Source organism: Sminthopsis crassicaudata, chromosome 2 (assembly GCF_048593235.1).
Source record: "Sminthopsis crassicaudata isolate SCR6 chromosome 2, ASM4859323v1, whole genome shotgun sequence".
Taxonomy (NCBI): domain Eukaryota; kingdom Metazoa; phylum Chordata; class Mammalia; order Dasyuromorphia; family Dasyuridae; genus Sminthopsis; species Sminthopsis crassicaudata.
Genome location: NC_133618.1, coordinates 659,742,689 through 659,759,073, shown reverse-complemented (window position 1 = coordinate 659,759,073; position 16,385 = coordinate 659,742,689). Strand labels below are relative to the sequence as shown.

The following is a 16,385-nucleotide window of genomic DNA, read 5'->3' as shown; positions in this document are numbered from 1 at the left end:
TCATTTCTCCTCTATGTGCCCGCCCCCCCCCCCCCCATTCCAGTCTACATTACTTTGCCTCTCCCTCTCTACTTTGCGCCTTCCAAATGCTAGCTGACCATAGCGCCAAAAAAACTACAGTTCCCATGAGGCTGTGGGGCATAGCAATTACATTTCCCAGGATGCTTCTGGGTCAAGCCCCATCCTCTATTTTAACTCTTTGGTGGCTGGAGTCTACGTGGAGCACAGCTGAGAGCAGGTATCTGGTTTTCCTCCTGGGCTTTGCCGCGCAGGACGTTTCCCCCCTCTTTCCCCCCCATCCCCGGCTCAACTTGAAGGGAGGAGGAAGGCGGGTGCAGGGAGCTGGAGAGAGAGAAAGGGTCCCCAGCTCCCTGTCCCTGCCCCCGGCAGTCACTGCTTCCCCATCCGGGGTCCGGCTGGTTTTAATGATGAGAGGCTGGGGAGTAAGTTAGTTTTGGACGTTGAATCTGGAAGAGGGCACATCCTCCGGCTAGAGAAGGGTAAACTGAGGCCCAGAGAGGCAGCGTGGGTACATAACATTCGCACCCCTCAGCCTAATGACTTTTTCTTGACGGGTTCCTTTGGCTCGCAGGACTTGAGAGCTATCCCCGCCCGAGGCCGGGCACCTGGGGGCCTGGAGCTCTCCCTTATCCGACTCATCCCGCGCCCCGAATTTTAACTCCCGAGAGGGCAAAGTTAGGATTGAGAGGGGATCAGAGAGTCCAGGCCGCCCTTAATTGGGGAGGAATCCGAGTGAGCGGCGGAGCCCGAGCATCGGGCGCCAAGTCCAGCCCAATTTACTTGGAGCGGACTTCGTCCGCGGACTAAAGGACCTTGTCCTTGTCTACAGCCAGGCGCTTTAGAAATGTTTGCTGACTAGGGGACCTGGAGGGAGGTCTCTGCGCCTCTAGGGCGGGGGCGGGACGAGTTTTTGCCTTTGCTCCTGGCGCATCCAGTAAGGGCTTACTATCTGTGGACCAGCCCCGCGGCTGCTCCTGCTGCTTCCTTTCGCCCCCAACTTCAAATACTCACTTGACTTCTCAATGTTTCTCCCTCCCCTCCCCCATCACCCGGAAGCCGTTAGAAGTCTATATTTGAACTCAGAAATATTTACCAAACCTGCCGCGGTGTAATTGTGTGTGTGTTATGTATGCACACGCACGTGCACTTATACACGCATGCATGCACACGTATATACACCTACACATGTATGCACACATTACACACCACATGTATACATACATATTCGCGCATATATACACATGCCTATATATGCGTATGTATATGTGTGTATAAAACAGAAGTCTCTACGAGCTCTGATTAGAATCCTCATGAATATGAGCCTGCTAATGCTTAATATAAATGAATGAAAGGGCTTTAGGGATCTGAGTCAGGTCCTCATCACTTTACAGATAGGGAAACTGAGGTCTAGAAGGCTCACAGCGAGTCATTAGTGGGACCAGTCTGAACTCCCAGGCATTTTGGGGGGGGCCCTAAGCTGGAGCTTGGTCCTCCTTCGGGAATAAGGAGAGGTTGGGAAACGGAGGACGACGGCGTGATGAGGCTCTCGTCTCGCTTCCAGGATGCCCGAGGGCCCAGAGCTCCACTTGGCCAGCTGCTACGTGAACAGCGCATGCAAGGACCTGGTGTTCGCGGGCCGCGTGGAGAAGTCCGAAGTCAGTAAAAACCCCGAGGTGCCCTTCGAGAGCAGCGCCTACCGCATCACAGCCACCTCCCGGGGCAAGGAGGTCCGGCTGACGCTGAGCCCGCTGCCGGGGGCCCACCCCCCGCAACCCCCCCTGGACCTGGTGTTCCGCTTCGGCATGTCCGGCTCCTTTCAGGTGGTCCCAGCCGACGCCCTGCCCAAGCACGCCCACCTGCGTTTCTACACCGCCTCTCCCGCCCCCGCCGGGCCCTCTGCTTTGTGGACATCCGCCGCTTTGGCCACTGGGAGGTCCAGGGCACGTGGCAGCCTGGGCGTGGCCCCTGCGTTCTCCTGGAGTATGAGAAGTTCAGGTAGGGCGTCGGGGCTGAGTGGTCAGTGGAGCCCCGGGGAAGGGCCCAGGCCCTGGCAGGGGAACGAGGCTTCTGCAGTACTTGCCAGATTTGCCCTTCCAAATTCCCGTCTCTCCCTTCCTTTTCCTCTTCCCCTCTTTGTCCCGAAGAGAGAGAAAAGGCAGATGGTCCCTAAGATTCATGTACAATTCCCATAATTTCCCCCATTTGCTTCACCACAGAACAGCTGATTCTCGGGGCAGGGAACTTATTTCCATTTTACAGGTGAGAAAACTGAGACTCATGGTGATTAAGTGGTTGCCCAAAGCCCTTTATCTAGTAATGATAGAACTGAGATTGGAACTCAGCCCTCCTAGACAAGTGTTATTCTCTTTAGCAGAAAACATTCCACAACCATATTGAGAGCCAACTGTCCTCTCCCTGAAGGGCATAATGAACCCTCAGCCCAGGGGTGTTCCATCAACTTAAGAGCCTTGGGTTCTTTATCTATAAAATGGGAACAATGACTGAGTAGACAGCAGAGGGTCCTTGTGAATATTTCTGAACACAGAAAGCACTTTTGGGTGGAAGCAGTGGGGTTATTGTCAGCTTTGTTCTCTGGGAATAGTGGAGCTGGAGACCCTCCACGCTTATTTATAGGCCAGAGCCGAGGTCTCCAATCCGGGCAGAGGCCTCAGCATCCCTGCTAGCAAGCTGCCTCCTTCACAGAGGTTCCCCGAGCTCTTTTAGCCCCCAAATTGACTACCTTCACCCCATTCCCCGGGACCTATCCTGTCCAGGGGCTGCCACAGGATATATGACATGTCTGCCTTGTTGAGTCCATGTTGGAGCCTTTGACCAATAGGAGCCATCCAGCTCACCAAAGGCCAGTGAGGAAGCAATCCCTGACATCTGTAAACAGAATCATCGAATTTTTGAGTTGACGAGGGCCTCAGTGGCTCAAATCGTTTCTTACTTGTACCCAGGCAAGCATCTCATCTGGGTCACAGTGCTTGGCACATTGTGGGGGCTTTATATATGATTATTTATTGATTAACTGAAATCTGGTAAACAGTTACCCAGCTTGTACTAGGAGACCTAGTAAGTAGGGGAGGATCCATCACTTAGAAAACCTGTCCTGGTTACCTCAAGACTGAAGTTCCAATCTTTGTTCCTGGCTCTTTCCTCTGAGACCAAGCAGAACAGGCCGAATCCCTCTTCCCTGGAGACAGATACCTGAAAACAGCTGTGTGCCTCACTAAGCCTTCTCCTCATTTCCTCCCATCGCTCTTCCTTCCCCTGAGGTTCTCCCCCATCTCAGCCGCTCTCTTGGGAATATTCTCGGCTGCAACAGTGTTTCTCTGTCCAGCTGCTTACCTGCGCGTCTCAGTGCCAGCATCGCACAGGGCTGCACAGCCCTCCCACCCTCTTCCTACAAAGCCTGCTTCTCTCTTGCTTCTGTTTCTGCTTTCTGCCAAAGAGAATGACCTTAAGATCGAATCTATGGAACCAAAATAGCAAAGAAGGAATTGAAACTCAAAATAAGTGAGATCATAAGTTCTGTGTTGTTTGTTGTGATTCAGTCATGTCTGAATCTTCATGACCCCATTTGGGGTTTGCTTGCAAAAACACTGGAGTGGTTTGCCATTTTCTTCTGCAGCTTGCTTTAAAGATGAAGGAACTAGCCCAAAATCATACAGCCTTTTAAGCATCTAAGGTCAGATTTGAACTCACAAAGATGAGGCTCCTGGGCTTCTGGCTGGTACTTTATCCACTGTCCCACTTAGCTGCCCAAAGATAGCACATAGCATCTATCCTTAAGTTCAGGTCCCTCCCCCAGTTCTGTAATTCTCTGATGCCTCTTGTCTGTGGAAACACTATTTTTTCCAACAAGGACAAAAGAGGCCTTTGAGCCCCCAGGCTCACAACTAGACCCACAGTAGTTAGGAGAAAACTGGGAACATTCACCAAGCTTTTGGTCTTTAAATCATATTCTCACTGCACGGCGCTGTCTTCCCTATAGATAGATCACATATAGAGAGGGCTGCTCAAGTCTTCTTGGAGCTCTGAAGCTGGAGGGTTTTTAAGTTGAGGATAAAAATATCCTCTGAGTGGGGGAACACGCCCTCATCCGGATTCCTCCCCTGCCTTTATTTCCCCATTCCTGGTGACATGATTAGATCTTGGGAGAAGTGAAACCAGGTGTTTAAAAGGGTCATTTGCATGGAGCAGATCACTTGGGTCCCTCTATATCTCCCCTATTCTCCAGGGAGAACGTCCTCCAGAACTTGGCTGACAAGACGTTCGACAAGCCCATTTGTGAAGCTCTCCTGGACCAGAAGTTCTTCAACGGCATTGGCAACTACCTTCGGGCAGAGATTCTTTACCGGTCAGTGGTAGAGGAGGGATGGGACAGGAGTAGGTGCTCCAAGCATCACGGGCCGTGTAGGCAAGGGAAGAGTTAATGTTGGAAGGAACCGGGGTGGATTGAGTCCCCATCTTTCCAAGTGTCCCTGGCTTCCCCGAAACTCTAAGTCTCCAGGAGAGTGGTTGTCTCGACTGGCCCCTACCCCTACCTGGCTTATATGGTTCCCCCTTCCTCAGGCTGAAGATCCCTCCCTTTGAGAAGGCCCGAACTGTCCTGGAGGCACTGAAGTGTCGGAGGCCGGTGAGAGTGAAGGGGGTGGCTCAAGGCTAGGCCCTGGGCATAGAGAAAAAGGCCTTTGACTGGCCTAAAAGACCTGATGGCGCATTCTAATTTTGCCTTGGATGTACTGTGTGTTCTCAGACAAGATATTCCTCCTGTTGAAGTCTGTCTTCTCCTCTTACAAAACAAAGGTTTGGGCCGTAGGAAAGAGCAACATTTAAATCACAATTCAGTTTTGCAAAGTGCCCCATAACCATTATTTCATGTTATTATTTGGGGCAGATGGGGGACAGGGTGGGGTGGGAAACCTGGAGTTACTAAGCATGTGTCCTCCTCCCCTGGCCAGGACCCAGAACTGACCTTGAGCAAGAAGGTCAAAGCAAAGCTAGAGAACCCGGACTTGCTGGAGTTGTGCCACTCGGTCCCCATGGAGGTGATCCAGCTCGGTGAGGTCCAGTGGCAGGGACCCTGGAGTGCCCCGGCCCTCTTCTCCCCCAGTCTAGCTAGCTGTGGCTCCCCGGGATCTGAACAAGGGAAAGCAAGAATAGACTGGGCAAAGCAATGGTCTTCTGTAGATAGCCCTTTGGGGTAGATAAGATAGAAGAGTCATAGCATTCAGATCTTGGAACTAATCTTATTGATCCTCTGATCCTCACTCCATATAACAGGAGGAAACTCAGACCAAGAGAAGGAAAGCAAGTAATCTGAGCTTTTTTAAGACATTAAGTAACCAAGGCAAGATTTGAATTCAGGTCTCAGCTTCAATTTCACATCTGATATTATCCCTTCTTTACATGCGGAAACTGAGGCTCAGGAAAAGGAAGCGGTTTGTCTGTATTCTCACAGAAAGTTAGCTGCAGAGCTAGTGATAAAATCCAGTCTTGCCACTCTTGTTCCTTGGGTCCCCGAGAAGAGATGGGACTGAGTGGGCTCGACTGGAAAAGACTGATGGAGAATCTTCCCTCCCCCCTACTCTTGTCATCAAGGGGGTAAGGGTTACGGACCTGAGAGGGAGGAAGATGACTTTTCAGCTTTCCGTGCATGGCTGCGCTGCTACTCTGTGTCCGGCATGAGCTGCCTCCCGGACAGGCACGGCAGGACCATCTGGTTCCAGGTAATAATAAAGAACAATCTCTGTACTATTTTGTGCATTCCCAGGCACTTTTCTGGTCATCTGCCATCTCACCTGAGCCTTCTCAATAGTTGATTGGCAGCATTCTCCCCATTTGATACTTTGGGCAAAGTAAGGCCCAGAAAGACTTGCTCAACATCATGCCCTGATTGAGTAGCAATGTCAGGGAGGAGAAATTGGGGAACTGCCTCTTCCTTCTCTGGCTGTGCACATGGCAGCCAGGCAGGGAGAGGATGAGCAGATGGGCAAAGGAAGAATCTCAATGACGAGGCAAACTGTGCCAGCAAAGACCATCTGGGAAGCATCTTTCATGGGACAGCTGGAACTGGGTGGTTGGGTTTGACTATGATGTAGAAGATCTCTGCCCCAGCCTTAAAGGAACGAACCCAGGTTCCATTCAATACCATTTCCCATTTTCTTGGCTGAAGGGATATGTGGATCCCAGGACTGGTTCACCCTACAGGCATCTCCTTTTCCATCTCTTCCATCTTCATCTCTTTCTTTATCTCCATCTCCTCCATCTCCATCTCCTTTTCTATCTCCATCTTCCCTATCTGCATCTCTTTATCTCCATCTCTATCTCCTCCATCTCCATATTTCTTTATCTCCATCTCTATTTCTTTCTTTATCTCCATCTCTATCTCCTCTGTCTCCTCCATCTCCATCTCTTTTTTTGTCTCCATCTCCATCTTCTCCATGTCCATCTGTCTCCATCTCTACTTCCTTTTCCATCTCCATCTCCTCTATCTCCATCTTCTCCATATCCCTGTCTTTATCTCCATCTCCATCTCCACCTCATACCCTGGGAAGGAACTTCGAGGAGGCCCAGAACATTGCATTCCACCTCCAGTGTATAGATTTTGGGTAAGGTGGGATTTCCCTCCTTCCCTTTGCCTCTCAGGATTCCTGTTTCCTTTAGACCCAGCTTATACAAGAGAACTTTCCTGAATCTTTTCCATCCTCCCAAATTATTTATATTTCACATATTTGTTAGTGTTTCCTCCCAGAATTACTTAGTACTTATCTTGTTTTTAGTTATGTGGGTACAGAGCTTTGCCCCCAGGAGAGTGTAATCTTCTTGAAGGCAGGGATCTGTCCTGGTATCCCATCCCTTAGCACAATGCAGGGCACATAGTAAGTACTTAATCATTGCCTGAGTTAAATCTGGTCCTTGACAAGGTTCCTGAGGGTGGTAATGGAAAGTGTGCCCAGACAGAACTCAGCTTGGACCCCGACGGATAGCTAGAGTTTGGATTGAGAGAACAGAGTTGAGTGAAGGTGGTCCAAGAAACCTTTGTGTGTGTTGGGGCAACAAAGGAATTGTCTTCATGAGAAGTTGTTCTGTGAAGCCCCTCCTTCCCCATTATGGTGGCTTCTGTTCTCCTTCTAGGGTTCTGGAGGGTTCCAGCTCTGATGGGGAGGGTCCGGGCTGGGACAGGACTTTCCAGTTCTCCCAGAGAGAGCCCTCTAGCAAGGAAGGTGACCAGGCTTCAGAGAATAGACAGTGGGAAGATTTTGATCTGAACCATTTCCTCTTGTGTTTCAGGGAGATCCTGGACCTCTGGCCCCCAAAGGTAGGTCCGACCTCCTTGAGCAGGAGAGATTGGGATACTTGCTGTCTTTAGAGGCAGGGCAGTCAGGGATTCTGGTTTGGAGTTCCTGTGTGCAGAGCACAAGCAGGCCCCAGATTTTTCCCTCCATCCCTTCCCCCATTCTTCACCTCCGCGAGAGGTCCTTGTAGCAGGAGCTGAGATCTTCAGAGACTCCAGGTTCTAATTCTGGCAATGCAGCTGCCTGGGTGGGCATTTTAGGCAGGGCTCAGGACTCTGTATTGGAGGTCAGCCCTTGATGTCATGTGCCCTCCTCTCGCCACCCGAAGGGCTCTGTGTCACCTTTGGTTTTCCACAGGAGGGAAATCCCGTAAGAAGCGTGTGAAGGAAAAATTCATCCCTGAAGTTACTGATTCAGAGGTACGGCCTCCACCCCCAACGTCCTCTGCTGCCCACAAGGGAGGTGCCATTTCTGCTCTCTGGGTGACAGAAGGAGAGTTTCCCTTCTGAAACATGGAGCCGCATGCATCGGAGAGCTCCAGACACCTCCTAGAACAAGCCTGGCTAGGGGAGGACCACGTGCCCCCTTTTCCATACAATGTCTGGGCCTCCCAACCACTCCTGTGGCCTCCCAAATCAACTCAGTTCAAAGGCCACTTTAAGACCTCCAAAGCTATTTTTGAGGGGCGTTAGGTACAGACCCCCCACTTTCTGCTTTGCCATGTCCCACCCTGCTGTCCTTGAGCCCTTGCAGGACCCAGATAAGGGTCTGTTTTTCTTCTGACCAGGACCCTACATCTCTGCCAAAGAAAGGCCCCACCAGATCAAGGAAACCAGACAAGAAGTCTCAGAAGGGGTCTGTTGATCCGGGAACCAAGGGACATAGGGCTTCAACTAGACGCCCCAAAACCCAGCCCCGACTAAAGCGTCGGAAGTCTACTCCAACATCCCCAGGAAATGATCCAGGAGTTCTGGGAGGAAAACAGCAGTTGGTGGCCCGAGTACGAAAAGGTGGGACTTCTGCATGGGATCCCAGCTTCCCCTGTGGGTGACAGATCTTTGGGGGAAGAGGAGTGAGTATGGGGGTCTCTAGTCCTTGTATAGGAGGCTGAGGAAGGATTGGAACTGGGGGAGCAACAAGATCCCTTTCTGAGAAAAGAGCATGAAGTAGTTGGGGGAGGCTCACTAAAGGAATGGGATTGAAGGACGAGGAAGAATTGGGGATGAAGTGAAGATGGAGAGGGGGGTTTCAGGTCGGGGAGAGGGCTCAAGCAAGAGTGGAAGAGGCAGGCAAGCACAGTGAAAAGATCCTTGGATCTCCATCTCTCTGCGTCAGGAGCTCCATCTCACCGTTCTGCTTCTCCTCCAACAGGCAGAACCAGGAAGGGGATAGCTAATTCCAAGCCCAGGCTCTCTCCATCTTCCTCCCCGCCTCCGTCACCCAGTGGCCATCCTGAACTTGGCCTATCTCCTTCTTGAAGTTTCAGCCCCAAGGTGGGAAAGGCTCCCCCAGTCCTCCTGTAGCCCCGTGATGGGAGAGGGACATGGACACCCCAGGACCAGGGCAGTCAGGAGAATCTGGCAAAAGGCTCAGGCTTCAGATTTTGGAGGATACGATGCTTTTCATAAGATTCATTGGCAGTTTTCTTGGGCCTGTGCACAATCCTGACCAAAAGGTTCAATAATTGATGTCTGAAAATGATTGATTTCCACAGCTGAGATGGATTGGTGCCAGGGGAGGCAGGGGAAGCTCAGCGCCCAGAGCCCTGGAGCTCCAAATCCTTCCTTTTGTGTCAGTGCCTTTGCCCCACCAAACCCCAAGTTGGGACGGAACCCCAAAGGTCTTTCATCCACTTCTTGCCTTTCCCGCCCCAGTCAGGAATCCCAGTCCCTTGTTCCCGGCTCCTCTCCCAGCAGGGCTGGAATCCAGGATGATTTTAGAGCTTTTGAGCCAGTTTTGGAGATGCTTTTATACATACTGACAATAAAATCTAACTAGAAATCTTAAGTCCTGTTGTCACCCCTCCCCCCCACCCCCCCTTGCCCCCCACCCGTCCTCCCCCGTGGTGATTCATTCACATCTCAAAAAACAACAACAACAACAACTCAGTTTAGGAAAAGGGGACCAGGAAGAAGGAAAAGACTTCAGAACTTCCTAACTATAAAATATCAAAAAGAGAGGGAAGCTGTCTGGGCAGGAGACAGCTGAAGACCTGAGTGTAAATCTTGGATCAGATGTGACCCCCGGGAAAATTTTAGCCCTTCCTGAGCCAGCCTCAGATTCATCCCCATCCTCGGCACTAACTTTGGAAACTGATACCATGTTATATGCAGAAATCACAGTAAAGAAGCCTGACTTTGCTGCTGTGCCCCAAGGATCGGGGGACCCCTTCATCTGCTCTGTGGCTCGAACCTTCCACGGGTGTTGTCTCCATTAAAAATAAGCTCTTCAAGAGCAGGACTGTCCTACTTCCCCATCTGAGTCCTCAGCCGGCAGCCCAGGGCTTTGCATACAGTGTTATTAATAAAGGATTCCTATCTCCACCTGTCCATCTATAAAATGGGGGTAACAGTAGGGCCTAATTCAGTTACTGTGAGGATCACAGGATTGCAGATTTGAAACTGGAAAGGGCCTTGAAGGCCATCTAGTTCTGTCCCCTCATTTAATTAGAAGGAAACTGAAGCCTGGGGAAGTTAAATTTTTTTTCTGGAATTTTAGTTTTATTTTTTCCCAATAACATGAAAAATAATTTCTAACTTTTTTTTTTAACATAATTTTGAATTCTCTGAGAAGGCAAGCACATTGATAAAGGATATTCCCATGCAATCTTGCAAAACATTTCAAAGAGACAAAAAAAAAAAAAAAAAGTATCCTTCTGGCTACATTCAAGAGTTCATCAGTTTTCTCTCTGGAGACAAATGACATTTTTCACCAAGAGTTCTTGGGAAATGTCTCGGATCACTGTTGCTGAGAATAGAGAAGTCATTCACAGCTGGTCCATGTACAATGTTGCTATTACTGGCTACAATGTTCTCCTGGTTCTGCTCCCTTTGCATCAGTTCATTTCAGTCTTTCAGGTTTTTCTGAAATTCACATGCTCGTTATTTCTTATAAAACAAGTCTTCCTTCCCAATGGTATGCCAGAACTTGTCCCGCCGTTCCCCAACTGATACGTGCCCTGTTTCCAATTATCTGCCACCACAAAAAGCTACTCTCTTTCTCTCTCTATGTGTGTGTGTGTATATATATATATATATATATACATATACGTTTCATACACAAAGGTCCTTTTCCTTTTCTTTGATCTCTTTGGAATACAAACATAGCATTGCTGGGTCAAAGGGTATGACAGGAACAAATCCAAACTGCTTTCCAGAATGGCTGCACAGGTTCCCAACTCCATCAAAAATGCCTTAGTGTTCCTCCTCTCCAACATTTGTCATTGTCCTTTTCCACTGTATTAGCCAATCTGACAGGGTGAGGTGGCATCCCAGAGTTGTCTTAATTTACATTTCCCTAATTAATGATTGAGAGCATTTCCTCACATAGCTGGAGATACCTTTGCTTAAATCACTTTTTCAAGGCTACACAAATAGAGAATAGGATTTGGACTCAGCTCCTCCGTTCCCAAAGCCAGCGTTCCCTTTGCTCTAGTCTTCTCTATAGAGGGCAGTGGGCGGTGCCACAGTGTTCCCTGGCCTGGAGTTGGGGAGCCTCAGGTCAAACCCCACTTCAGACCCGAGCTGGGGAGTCACTTAACCCATTTGTCTGTTGTATAAAATGGGCATAATAATGGCATCGGCTTTCTGAGGTGGCTCTGAGGAACAACTACTCTTTGCAAGGCATGGAGCAAACCAGTTTCCCGCCGGTACAGGCCTCTCCTTCCTGGTTGATTTGCCCCGTTCGGCACGCCTCATGGCTTCCCAGGAAAGCCCACTGCGTCCTCTCACTTTTCTCTAGGGAGAGCCCAGTAGGAGGGAATGATCTTCAAGATCAGAACTAGGATGGAGGCCTTTGCTTTACATCCACCTGGCCGCTAAAGCTTCCCTGCCCCAGGCCAGGGGATTCAGACTCATTGGCATAGGCAGCCAGGCCTGTCACAGCACCCTTACTTATCCAATTCCCCATTAGCCGCTTGGTTCTGGCCTTCTGAGTCTGAGGGTCACTCTTCTTGGCAAAAAAAAAAAAAGAAAGGCAGCAGCTCACTAGTCTTTCTGGTCATTCGCACCAGGGGGCTCTCCATGTCTGAACTCTTTAACCCCCTTCTCCCCCCCAGAACAAGCCCTCCTGCCTACCTCCTCCTTAACTCCTCATGGCCTGACGCTACTTTAAAAGAACCTTCCTGGCCTTCTGCATTCATCTCCTATTAATCTCCTTGCTGCTCCCTTCTCCTCTGGGGGTCTTTCTGAACAACTCTCCTGGAATGCAGCTCCAGGCCTTCCTGCAGAACGTTGAGACCTCCTCATTCCTTACGGGCTTCTTTCTGCCACGGGTCTCACACAGCCTTGTTTAGTCCCCCAGATCTAAGGTGTATCCAGTCTAAAAATCAGGAGACAGAGTGGTCACTTGTCCCCAAGGCCCCTCTTCCTTCCCTGGAGCATGCTATTTGGTCTCTAGGCCCTCCTCCATTCTAACGTTCTAGGACCCTAGGATTATCTACTAAAAACCATTTTCTAGTTCTGTCCACTGCTCCCTTACTGCTCCTGTCTGTGGGTTACAGCCCAACTACATCCAGAGTCCCCTGGCAGCAGCCACACCTGGAGAAAAGTCTCCCTTTACTCTGACATAAAAACCGGTATGAAGGAGCAAGACGCCCATGCTCACAGGCATCCTGGGGAACACGGTCTTTCCCAATGAGGCGGCCTGAATTCCTGAGGTCAGCCCGCAAGACTTAAGAGCAACTACCAAGTTAGAGAGAGATCCAAGAGAAATGGAAATGGGGCTAAGGAAAATATTTATTGGGCTGACTGAAATGTGTCCACTGTCCAGGGTATCAGAAACCAGCTACGAGGGCCAAGGGGAATTCAAGGAAGGAAAGGGCAAGGGAGACAAGGGTGTGCCTTTGAGATGCACTAGTCCCCTGGGGCTCACTGGAGTTCCTCAGCACGAGCCAGAGGCTGAGGGGCCCAGGCCGAGTCAGGGACACTGGCTCCTTGGGCAGAGCGATGGGGTGCCGTCCCGGGAGCTGGACAGGAGGGTGTCTGGCTTCGCTCCTCACCCCAGTGGCAATAGTCTTCGAGGCAGAAGGGTTGGGGGAGCCTGGTGCTTGCTTAGGACCAAGATGGAAGTGCTTAGGATCATGCTGGGGGCTCCTACTTGGTTGAGGTCTGGGGACCAGGAATTTCGGGGTAATGAGGCCCAAGGTACTGTTCCTATGTCTCGATCAGGGGCTTCGGGACTGCAACACAAGGAGCAGAGAAACCACTTGGAAGGGGGAGAAGGAGAGCTTCAGGCGGGAGCTCTCGAGGGTCAGGCGCTGCCGGTGGTCAGGGCGTTCCAGAAGATCACAACTAGGAGGAGAAGAGAAAATGAGGCTGCATGGGGGGATTTGGTCTCAGCCTCTCCCTTCCCTCAGATGGCCCCACGTACATGACAGCTTCTTGTACAGGGAGCGATGTTTGCAACCATAAGTCCACGTGGCTGCCGTGTGCCTCGTACATTCGCAGCACTAGGGCACAGGGGTGCAGTCCCGCCTCAGCCTAGGGGAGCAGAGAAGAGGAGGATGGCCAGGCCCATCCCACTCTTCAGGGCCCTCAAGCTAAGAAGTAACCCCTGAGCTCCAATCACCGAGTGGGAAATAGAGATGGCACAGGAGGGTGGGGAGCAGGGAAGCTTTCTCCCATTAGGGGCCAGCCTTTTCTCTTGGAGCCCATCACTGTACCCTTCTCCCCTGGAGGAAAAAGTGAGCTCTGACAACATCCACTTGCCTGTTTCACAGTCTCTAACACTACGGCAGATGATGAGACAGAAAAAGCACTCCAAGGCCGGTACAGGACTGGCCCGGTGGGTATAACGTGGAGGGGGAAATTGAGATTGTAGGCAGCTTGGATGACTCCAGAATCCTGGAATGTTCCTATGAAATAAGATCCCCCAAGAACAGCCATCACAGAAGTCCATGAGGGGCCAGGAGATCCTGGGCCCCTGTCCGTCACCAAATCAAGAAGCCAATCAGCTTTCTGCCCTGCTTAAAGCTACATCAACCCCACTGTCTAACATTTTCCTCCTCAATCCATGTCTATATAACACATCACTTTCCTAAAGCCTTCTTGCCCATTTTCTCATTTTTTTATTAGGAGGTTAATCAGGGCAGATGCAGCTATCCTACTTGCCCAGAGAAGAAAAGATTTAGATGCTCAAGATGACATAGCAGCTCAGACCCAGCCCCCATCCTAAGGATGCATGGATCGGGAAGGGATGGGGGAGGAAAGAGGGAGCACAGCTAGCCCAAGGCACTCACCCATGTGTGGCATTATTGCATAGGTAAACTGATGATGGCCCATGTCCGCATTGGCATCCGGGGATTTGGGCGCCCGTAAGCTACAGAGAGGGGGAAAGGCAGCTGCAGCACTTCGCCCTGGGGTGTGAAGAATCCTCCCGGCCCCTTTCCCCCACCCCTCTGGACTCCGTGGCCTTTCCCACGAAGATCAGTTCAGTCTGGAGAGCAAGGCTGGACCTTAGGGCAGGAGCCCGGCCAGAACCCTGGTCCTCCCCCTCCCTCTCCTAGCTCCTCCTTCTCTGACTTCCTGAGGGTCTTCCCAGATTGGTTTACTTATTGAGACTGCTTTTGTTTTGTTTTGTTTGTTTGGACAGGGTGAGAGGGGCCATTCTTTGGCTCCCCAGCCTTAATCATGGTATGATCTCAGTCGGACTGAGCCTGCTTTGGCCCTGAGACTTCAGACCTCCCCTGTATCCAGGGCCAGCTCCAATCCCCCAGAGGGCTCTGCAGGGGGACAGTGAGGCCGGCGATCTTGCCCTCACTCGCAGGTCGTGGTGAAAGCTCCCTGAGGTCACGGTCCTCCTCGAGAAAAGGACAAAACATCCATCTGACTTACAGGGAGAGGCTGAGGATGTTGTTCCGAACAGAGGCCCCATACTTGCTGTTGTTGAGAAGCGCCATTCCAAAGCCATGTTCTGATAGATCCATCCATCGATGGGCCCACACCTTGGGGTGAGGAAGACAAGTCTTTGCCAGCCCCTTCTGGGCCCTGATGGCTCCTACATCCTCCCATTCACTGAGCCCTGAACCCCGCCTTCCTACTTCAGATCCAGAGGAATTCCCGTTCCAGTCCCTTCCTTTCCCAACCCACCTCAAATCGAGCCCAGTCCCAAGAGGTATTATAATGTGTTGGTCTCTGGATATGCCCAAACTGGATCTCGTAGGTGGCATTGGTGGTCTGGGCCCACACAGGGAACTCCACCTTTAAGAACTTGTGAGACTCATACCAGTCCACCTGCAGAATAACACGCAAAAGTGGGAGGGAAGATAATGGTGCCTCCTTGGTTCTGGGACTTGCTCTTTGAGAAATGTCTGCTCTCCCTCCTCCCAAGAGCTTATGGGTGGGGGATTGAGGGCCCAAGACTCAGTGCCAGAGATGAGGGGCTGACTCCTGGATAAGCCTTGTCCCAGCCCAGGGTCCCCCAACTGTACCTCAGTATGAAACTGGAGATATGGAGAGGCAGCATCCAGCACAATTTCTTGTGTCAGGATGCTTCGGTTACTGAGCTGCAGGGAGAAATGGACACTGCCACGAAGGCCTCCTGGGATCCCCACCTCAAGGGCTTGGTCCAGCTTTGTGACTGGCTTCCTACAGGGCACAGGGGTCAGAAGGGTCAGGCCGTGACACAGTCCCTAAATTCAGCTTCTAAAGATGGGAGTGGGGCAGCGTGGCCATGACCAAAAGCTAAGGAGAGAGGGCTCAGGGCCTTAGCGTGGGAGCTCATCACTCATATAATCAGCAGGGCCCTGTCTGGTATACCATTTGTCTCACCTGGTCTCCAGATGATAATCCATCACATCCCAGGCATCCCAGTACAAGGGAATGTCATCAAACATCACAAACTGGTTGCCAAAGACACCTCGGGGGACAGTTTCCCTGAACAGAATGAAAAGAAGGCCTAAGTCCCCACTCCTCTCCAGGACGGGAGGGCCCAAGGCCCAAGTTCTTTCCACTGTACCTAAAAATCTAATGTTTTTTTACTGACTTTGGAAGGAGGCAGCTGCCTAAAGTACAGACAGAGCCAGGAAAGGTGGAGGGAAAGCCAGACCTCTGATGCCCTGATTTTGGCTCTCTCCTCTCCAATATTTTAATCTCCTGTTACAATTAATAAAACTGATAAACCTCTGATTAGCCCCCTCCCTCTCACTGGGATAAGGGACCCAGGGATCTAATTGGCAGGGAGTTCTTGTGTGATGAGGAAAGGTTGGAACCCAACAGGCACAGTCACTCCCCCCCCCCCCAGGGAAAGAAAATTGAGGGCCAAAGGTACCTGTCTGAGGAAACCAAAACCAAGGAGTTTAAATGGCCCATGGAGTCCAGGTGTGCTCGGATAATGCCATTCTCCAGTGTCACGGAGCCATCGGCCTGTGCAGATGGGAAGGGTGAGGGAGAACAGAGAAGTGATGATGTTGTGGGGACATAAAACTCATGGGAACTAAAGGAGGAATAGGGGAGAAAGCTGGAGAAAAGCCACATACGGGGGGAACGTAGCACAGAAGTGTGATGTTGTGGCCAGCAGGCCCTCTCTCCCATGTTATGAAGAAGCAACAAGGGAAACTCCTTTTCAACCTCAGTTCTAACCAGACTGAATTCCTAATCCTGTGATTCCAAGAAATGACTATTCCATCACAGAGTTCATAAGAGAAATGGAGAGGGATCCAAAAGTCTGACATGCACCCCTATAGGACAAATAAGGTCAAATATCAAAGAACTCAGCAAAAGGCCTGATATTTTGTAGGGCAAATTGACCCTAAAGGGATATAAGGTTCTTCAGAGTAAATCCTGAAAACACCAATCAGAAATTGTTCCAATGAAGAGGGAAAAAGACCCATATGGATACATA

At 50.8% G+C, this 16,385-nt stretch overlaps 2 protein-coding genes across 6 annotated transcripts in view; one reads left to right on the top strand and one right to left on the bottom strand.

Moving 5' to 3' along the window:
* The first annotated feature begins 155 nt into the window (after positions 1–155).
* On the top strand, positions 156–9,332 carry NEIL1 (nei like DNA glycosylase 1). Its single transcript, XM_074296941.1, is given in 11 exon segments — positions 156–238; positions 1,583–1,899; positions 1,902–2,016; positions 4,265–4,384; positions 4,600–4,663; positions 4,989–5,088; positions 5,629–5,756; positions 7,321–7,348; positions 7,683–7,744; positions 8,113–8,335; positions 8,697–9,332. Coding segments are annotated over 11 exon segments (1,341 nt in total). The 5' UTR covers positions 156–161; the 3' UTR covers positions 8,804–9,332.
* A 2,930-nt stretch (positions 9,333–12,262) lies between these two features.
* MAN2C1 (mannosidase alpha class 2C member 1) overlaps positions 12,263–16,385 on the bottom strand; it is a 32,463-nt gene continuing 28,340 nt past the window's right edge. For all 5 annotated transcript variants that reach the window (XM_074296935.1, XM_074296937.1, XM_074296939.1 and 2 more), the window contains 9 exons: positions 15,813–15,907; positions 15,314–15,418; positions 14,974–15,130; positions 14,633–14,776; positions 14,378–14,487; positions 13,783–13,862; positions 13,253–13,398; positions 12,915–13,024; positions 12,263–12,835 (listed from right to left, as the gene is read on the bottom strand). In XM_074296935.1, the coding sequence (XP_074153036.1) occupies positions 12,709–12,835; positions 12,915–13,024; positions 13,253–13,398; positions 13,783–13,862; positions 14,378–14,487; positions 14,633–14,776; positions 14,974–15,130; positions 15,314–15,418; positions 15,813–15,907 (1,074 nt within the window). In that variant the 3' untranslated portion in view covers positions 12,263–12,708. The remainder of the gene's footprint in view (positions 12,836–12,914; positions 13,025–13,252; positions 13,399–13,782; positions 13,863–14,377; positions 14,488–14,632; positions 14,777–14,973; positions 15,131–15,313; positions 15,419–15,812; positions 15,908–16,385) is intronic.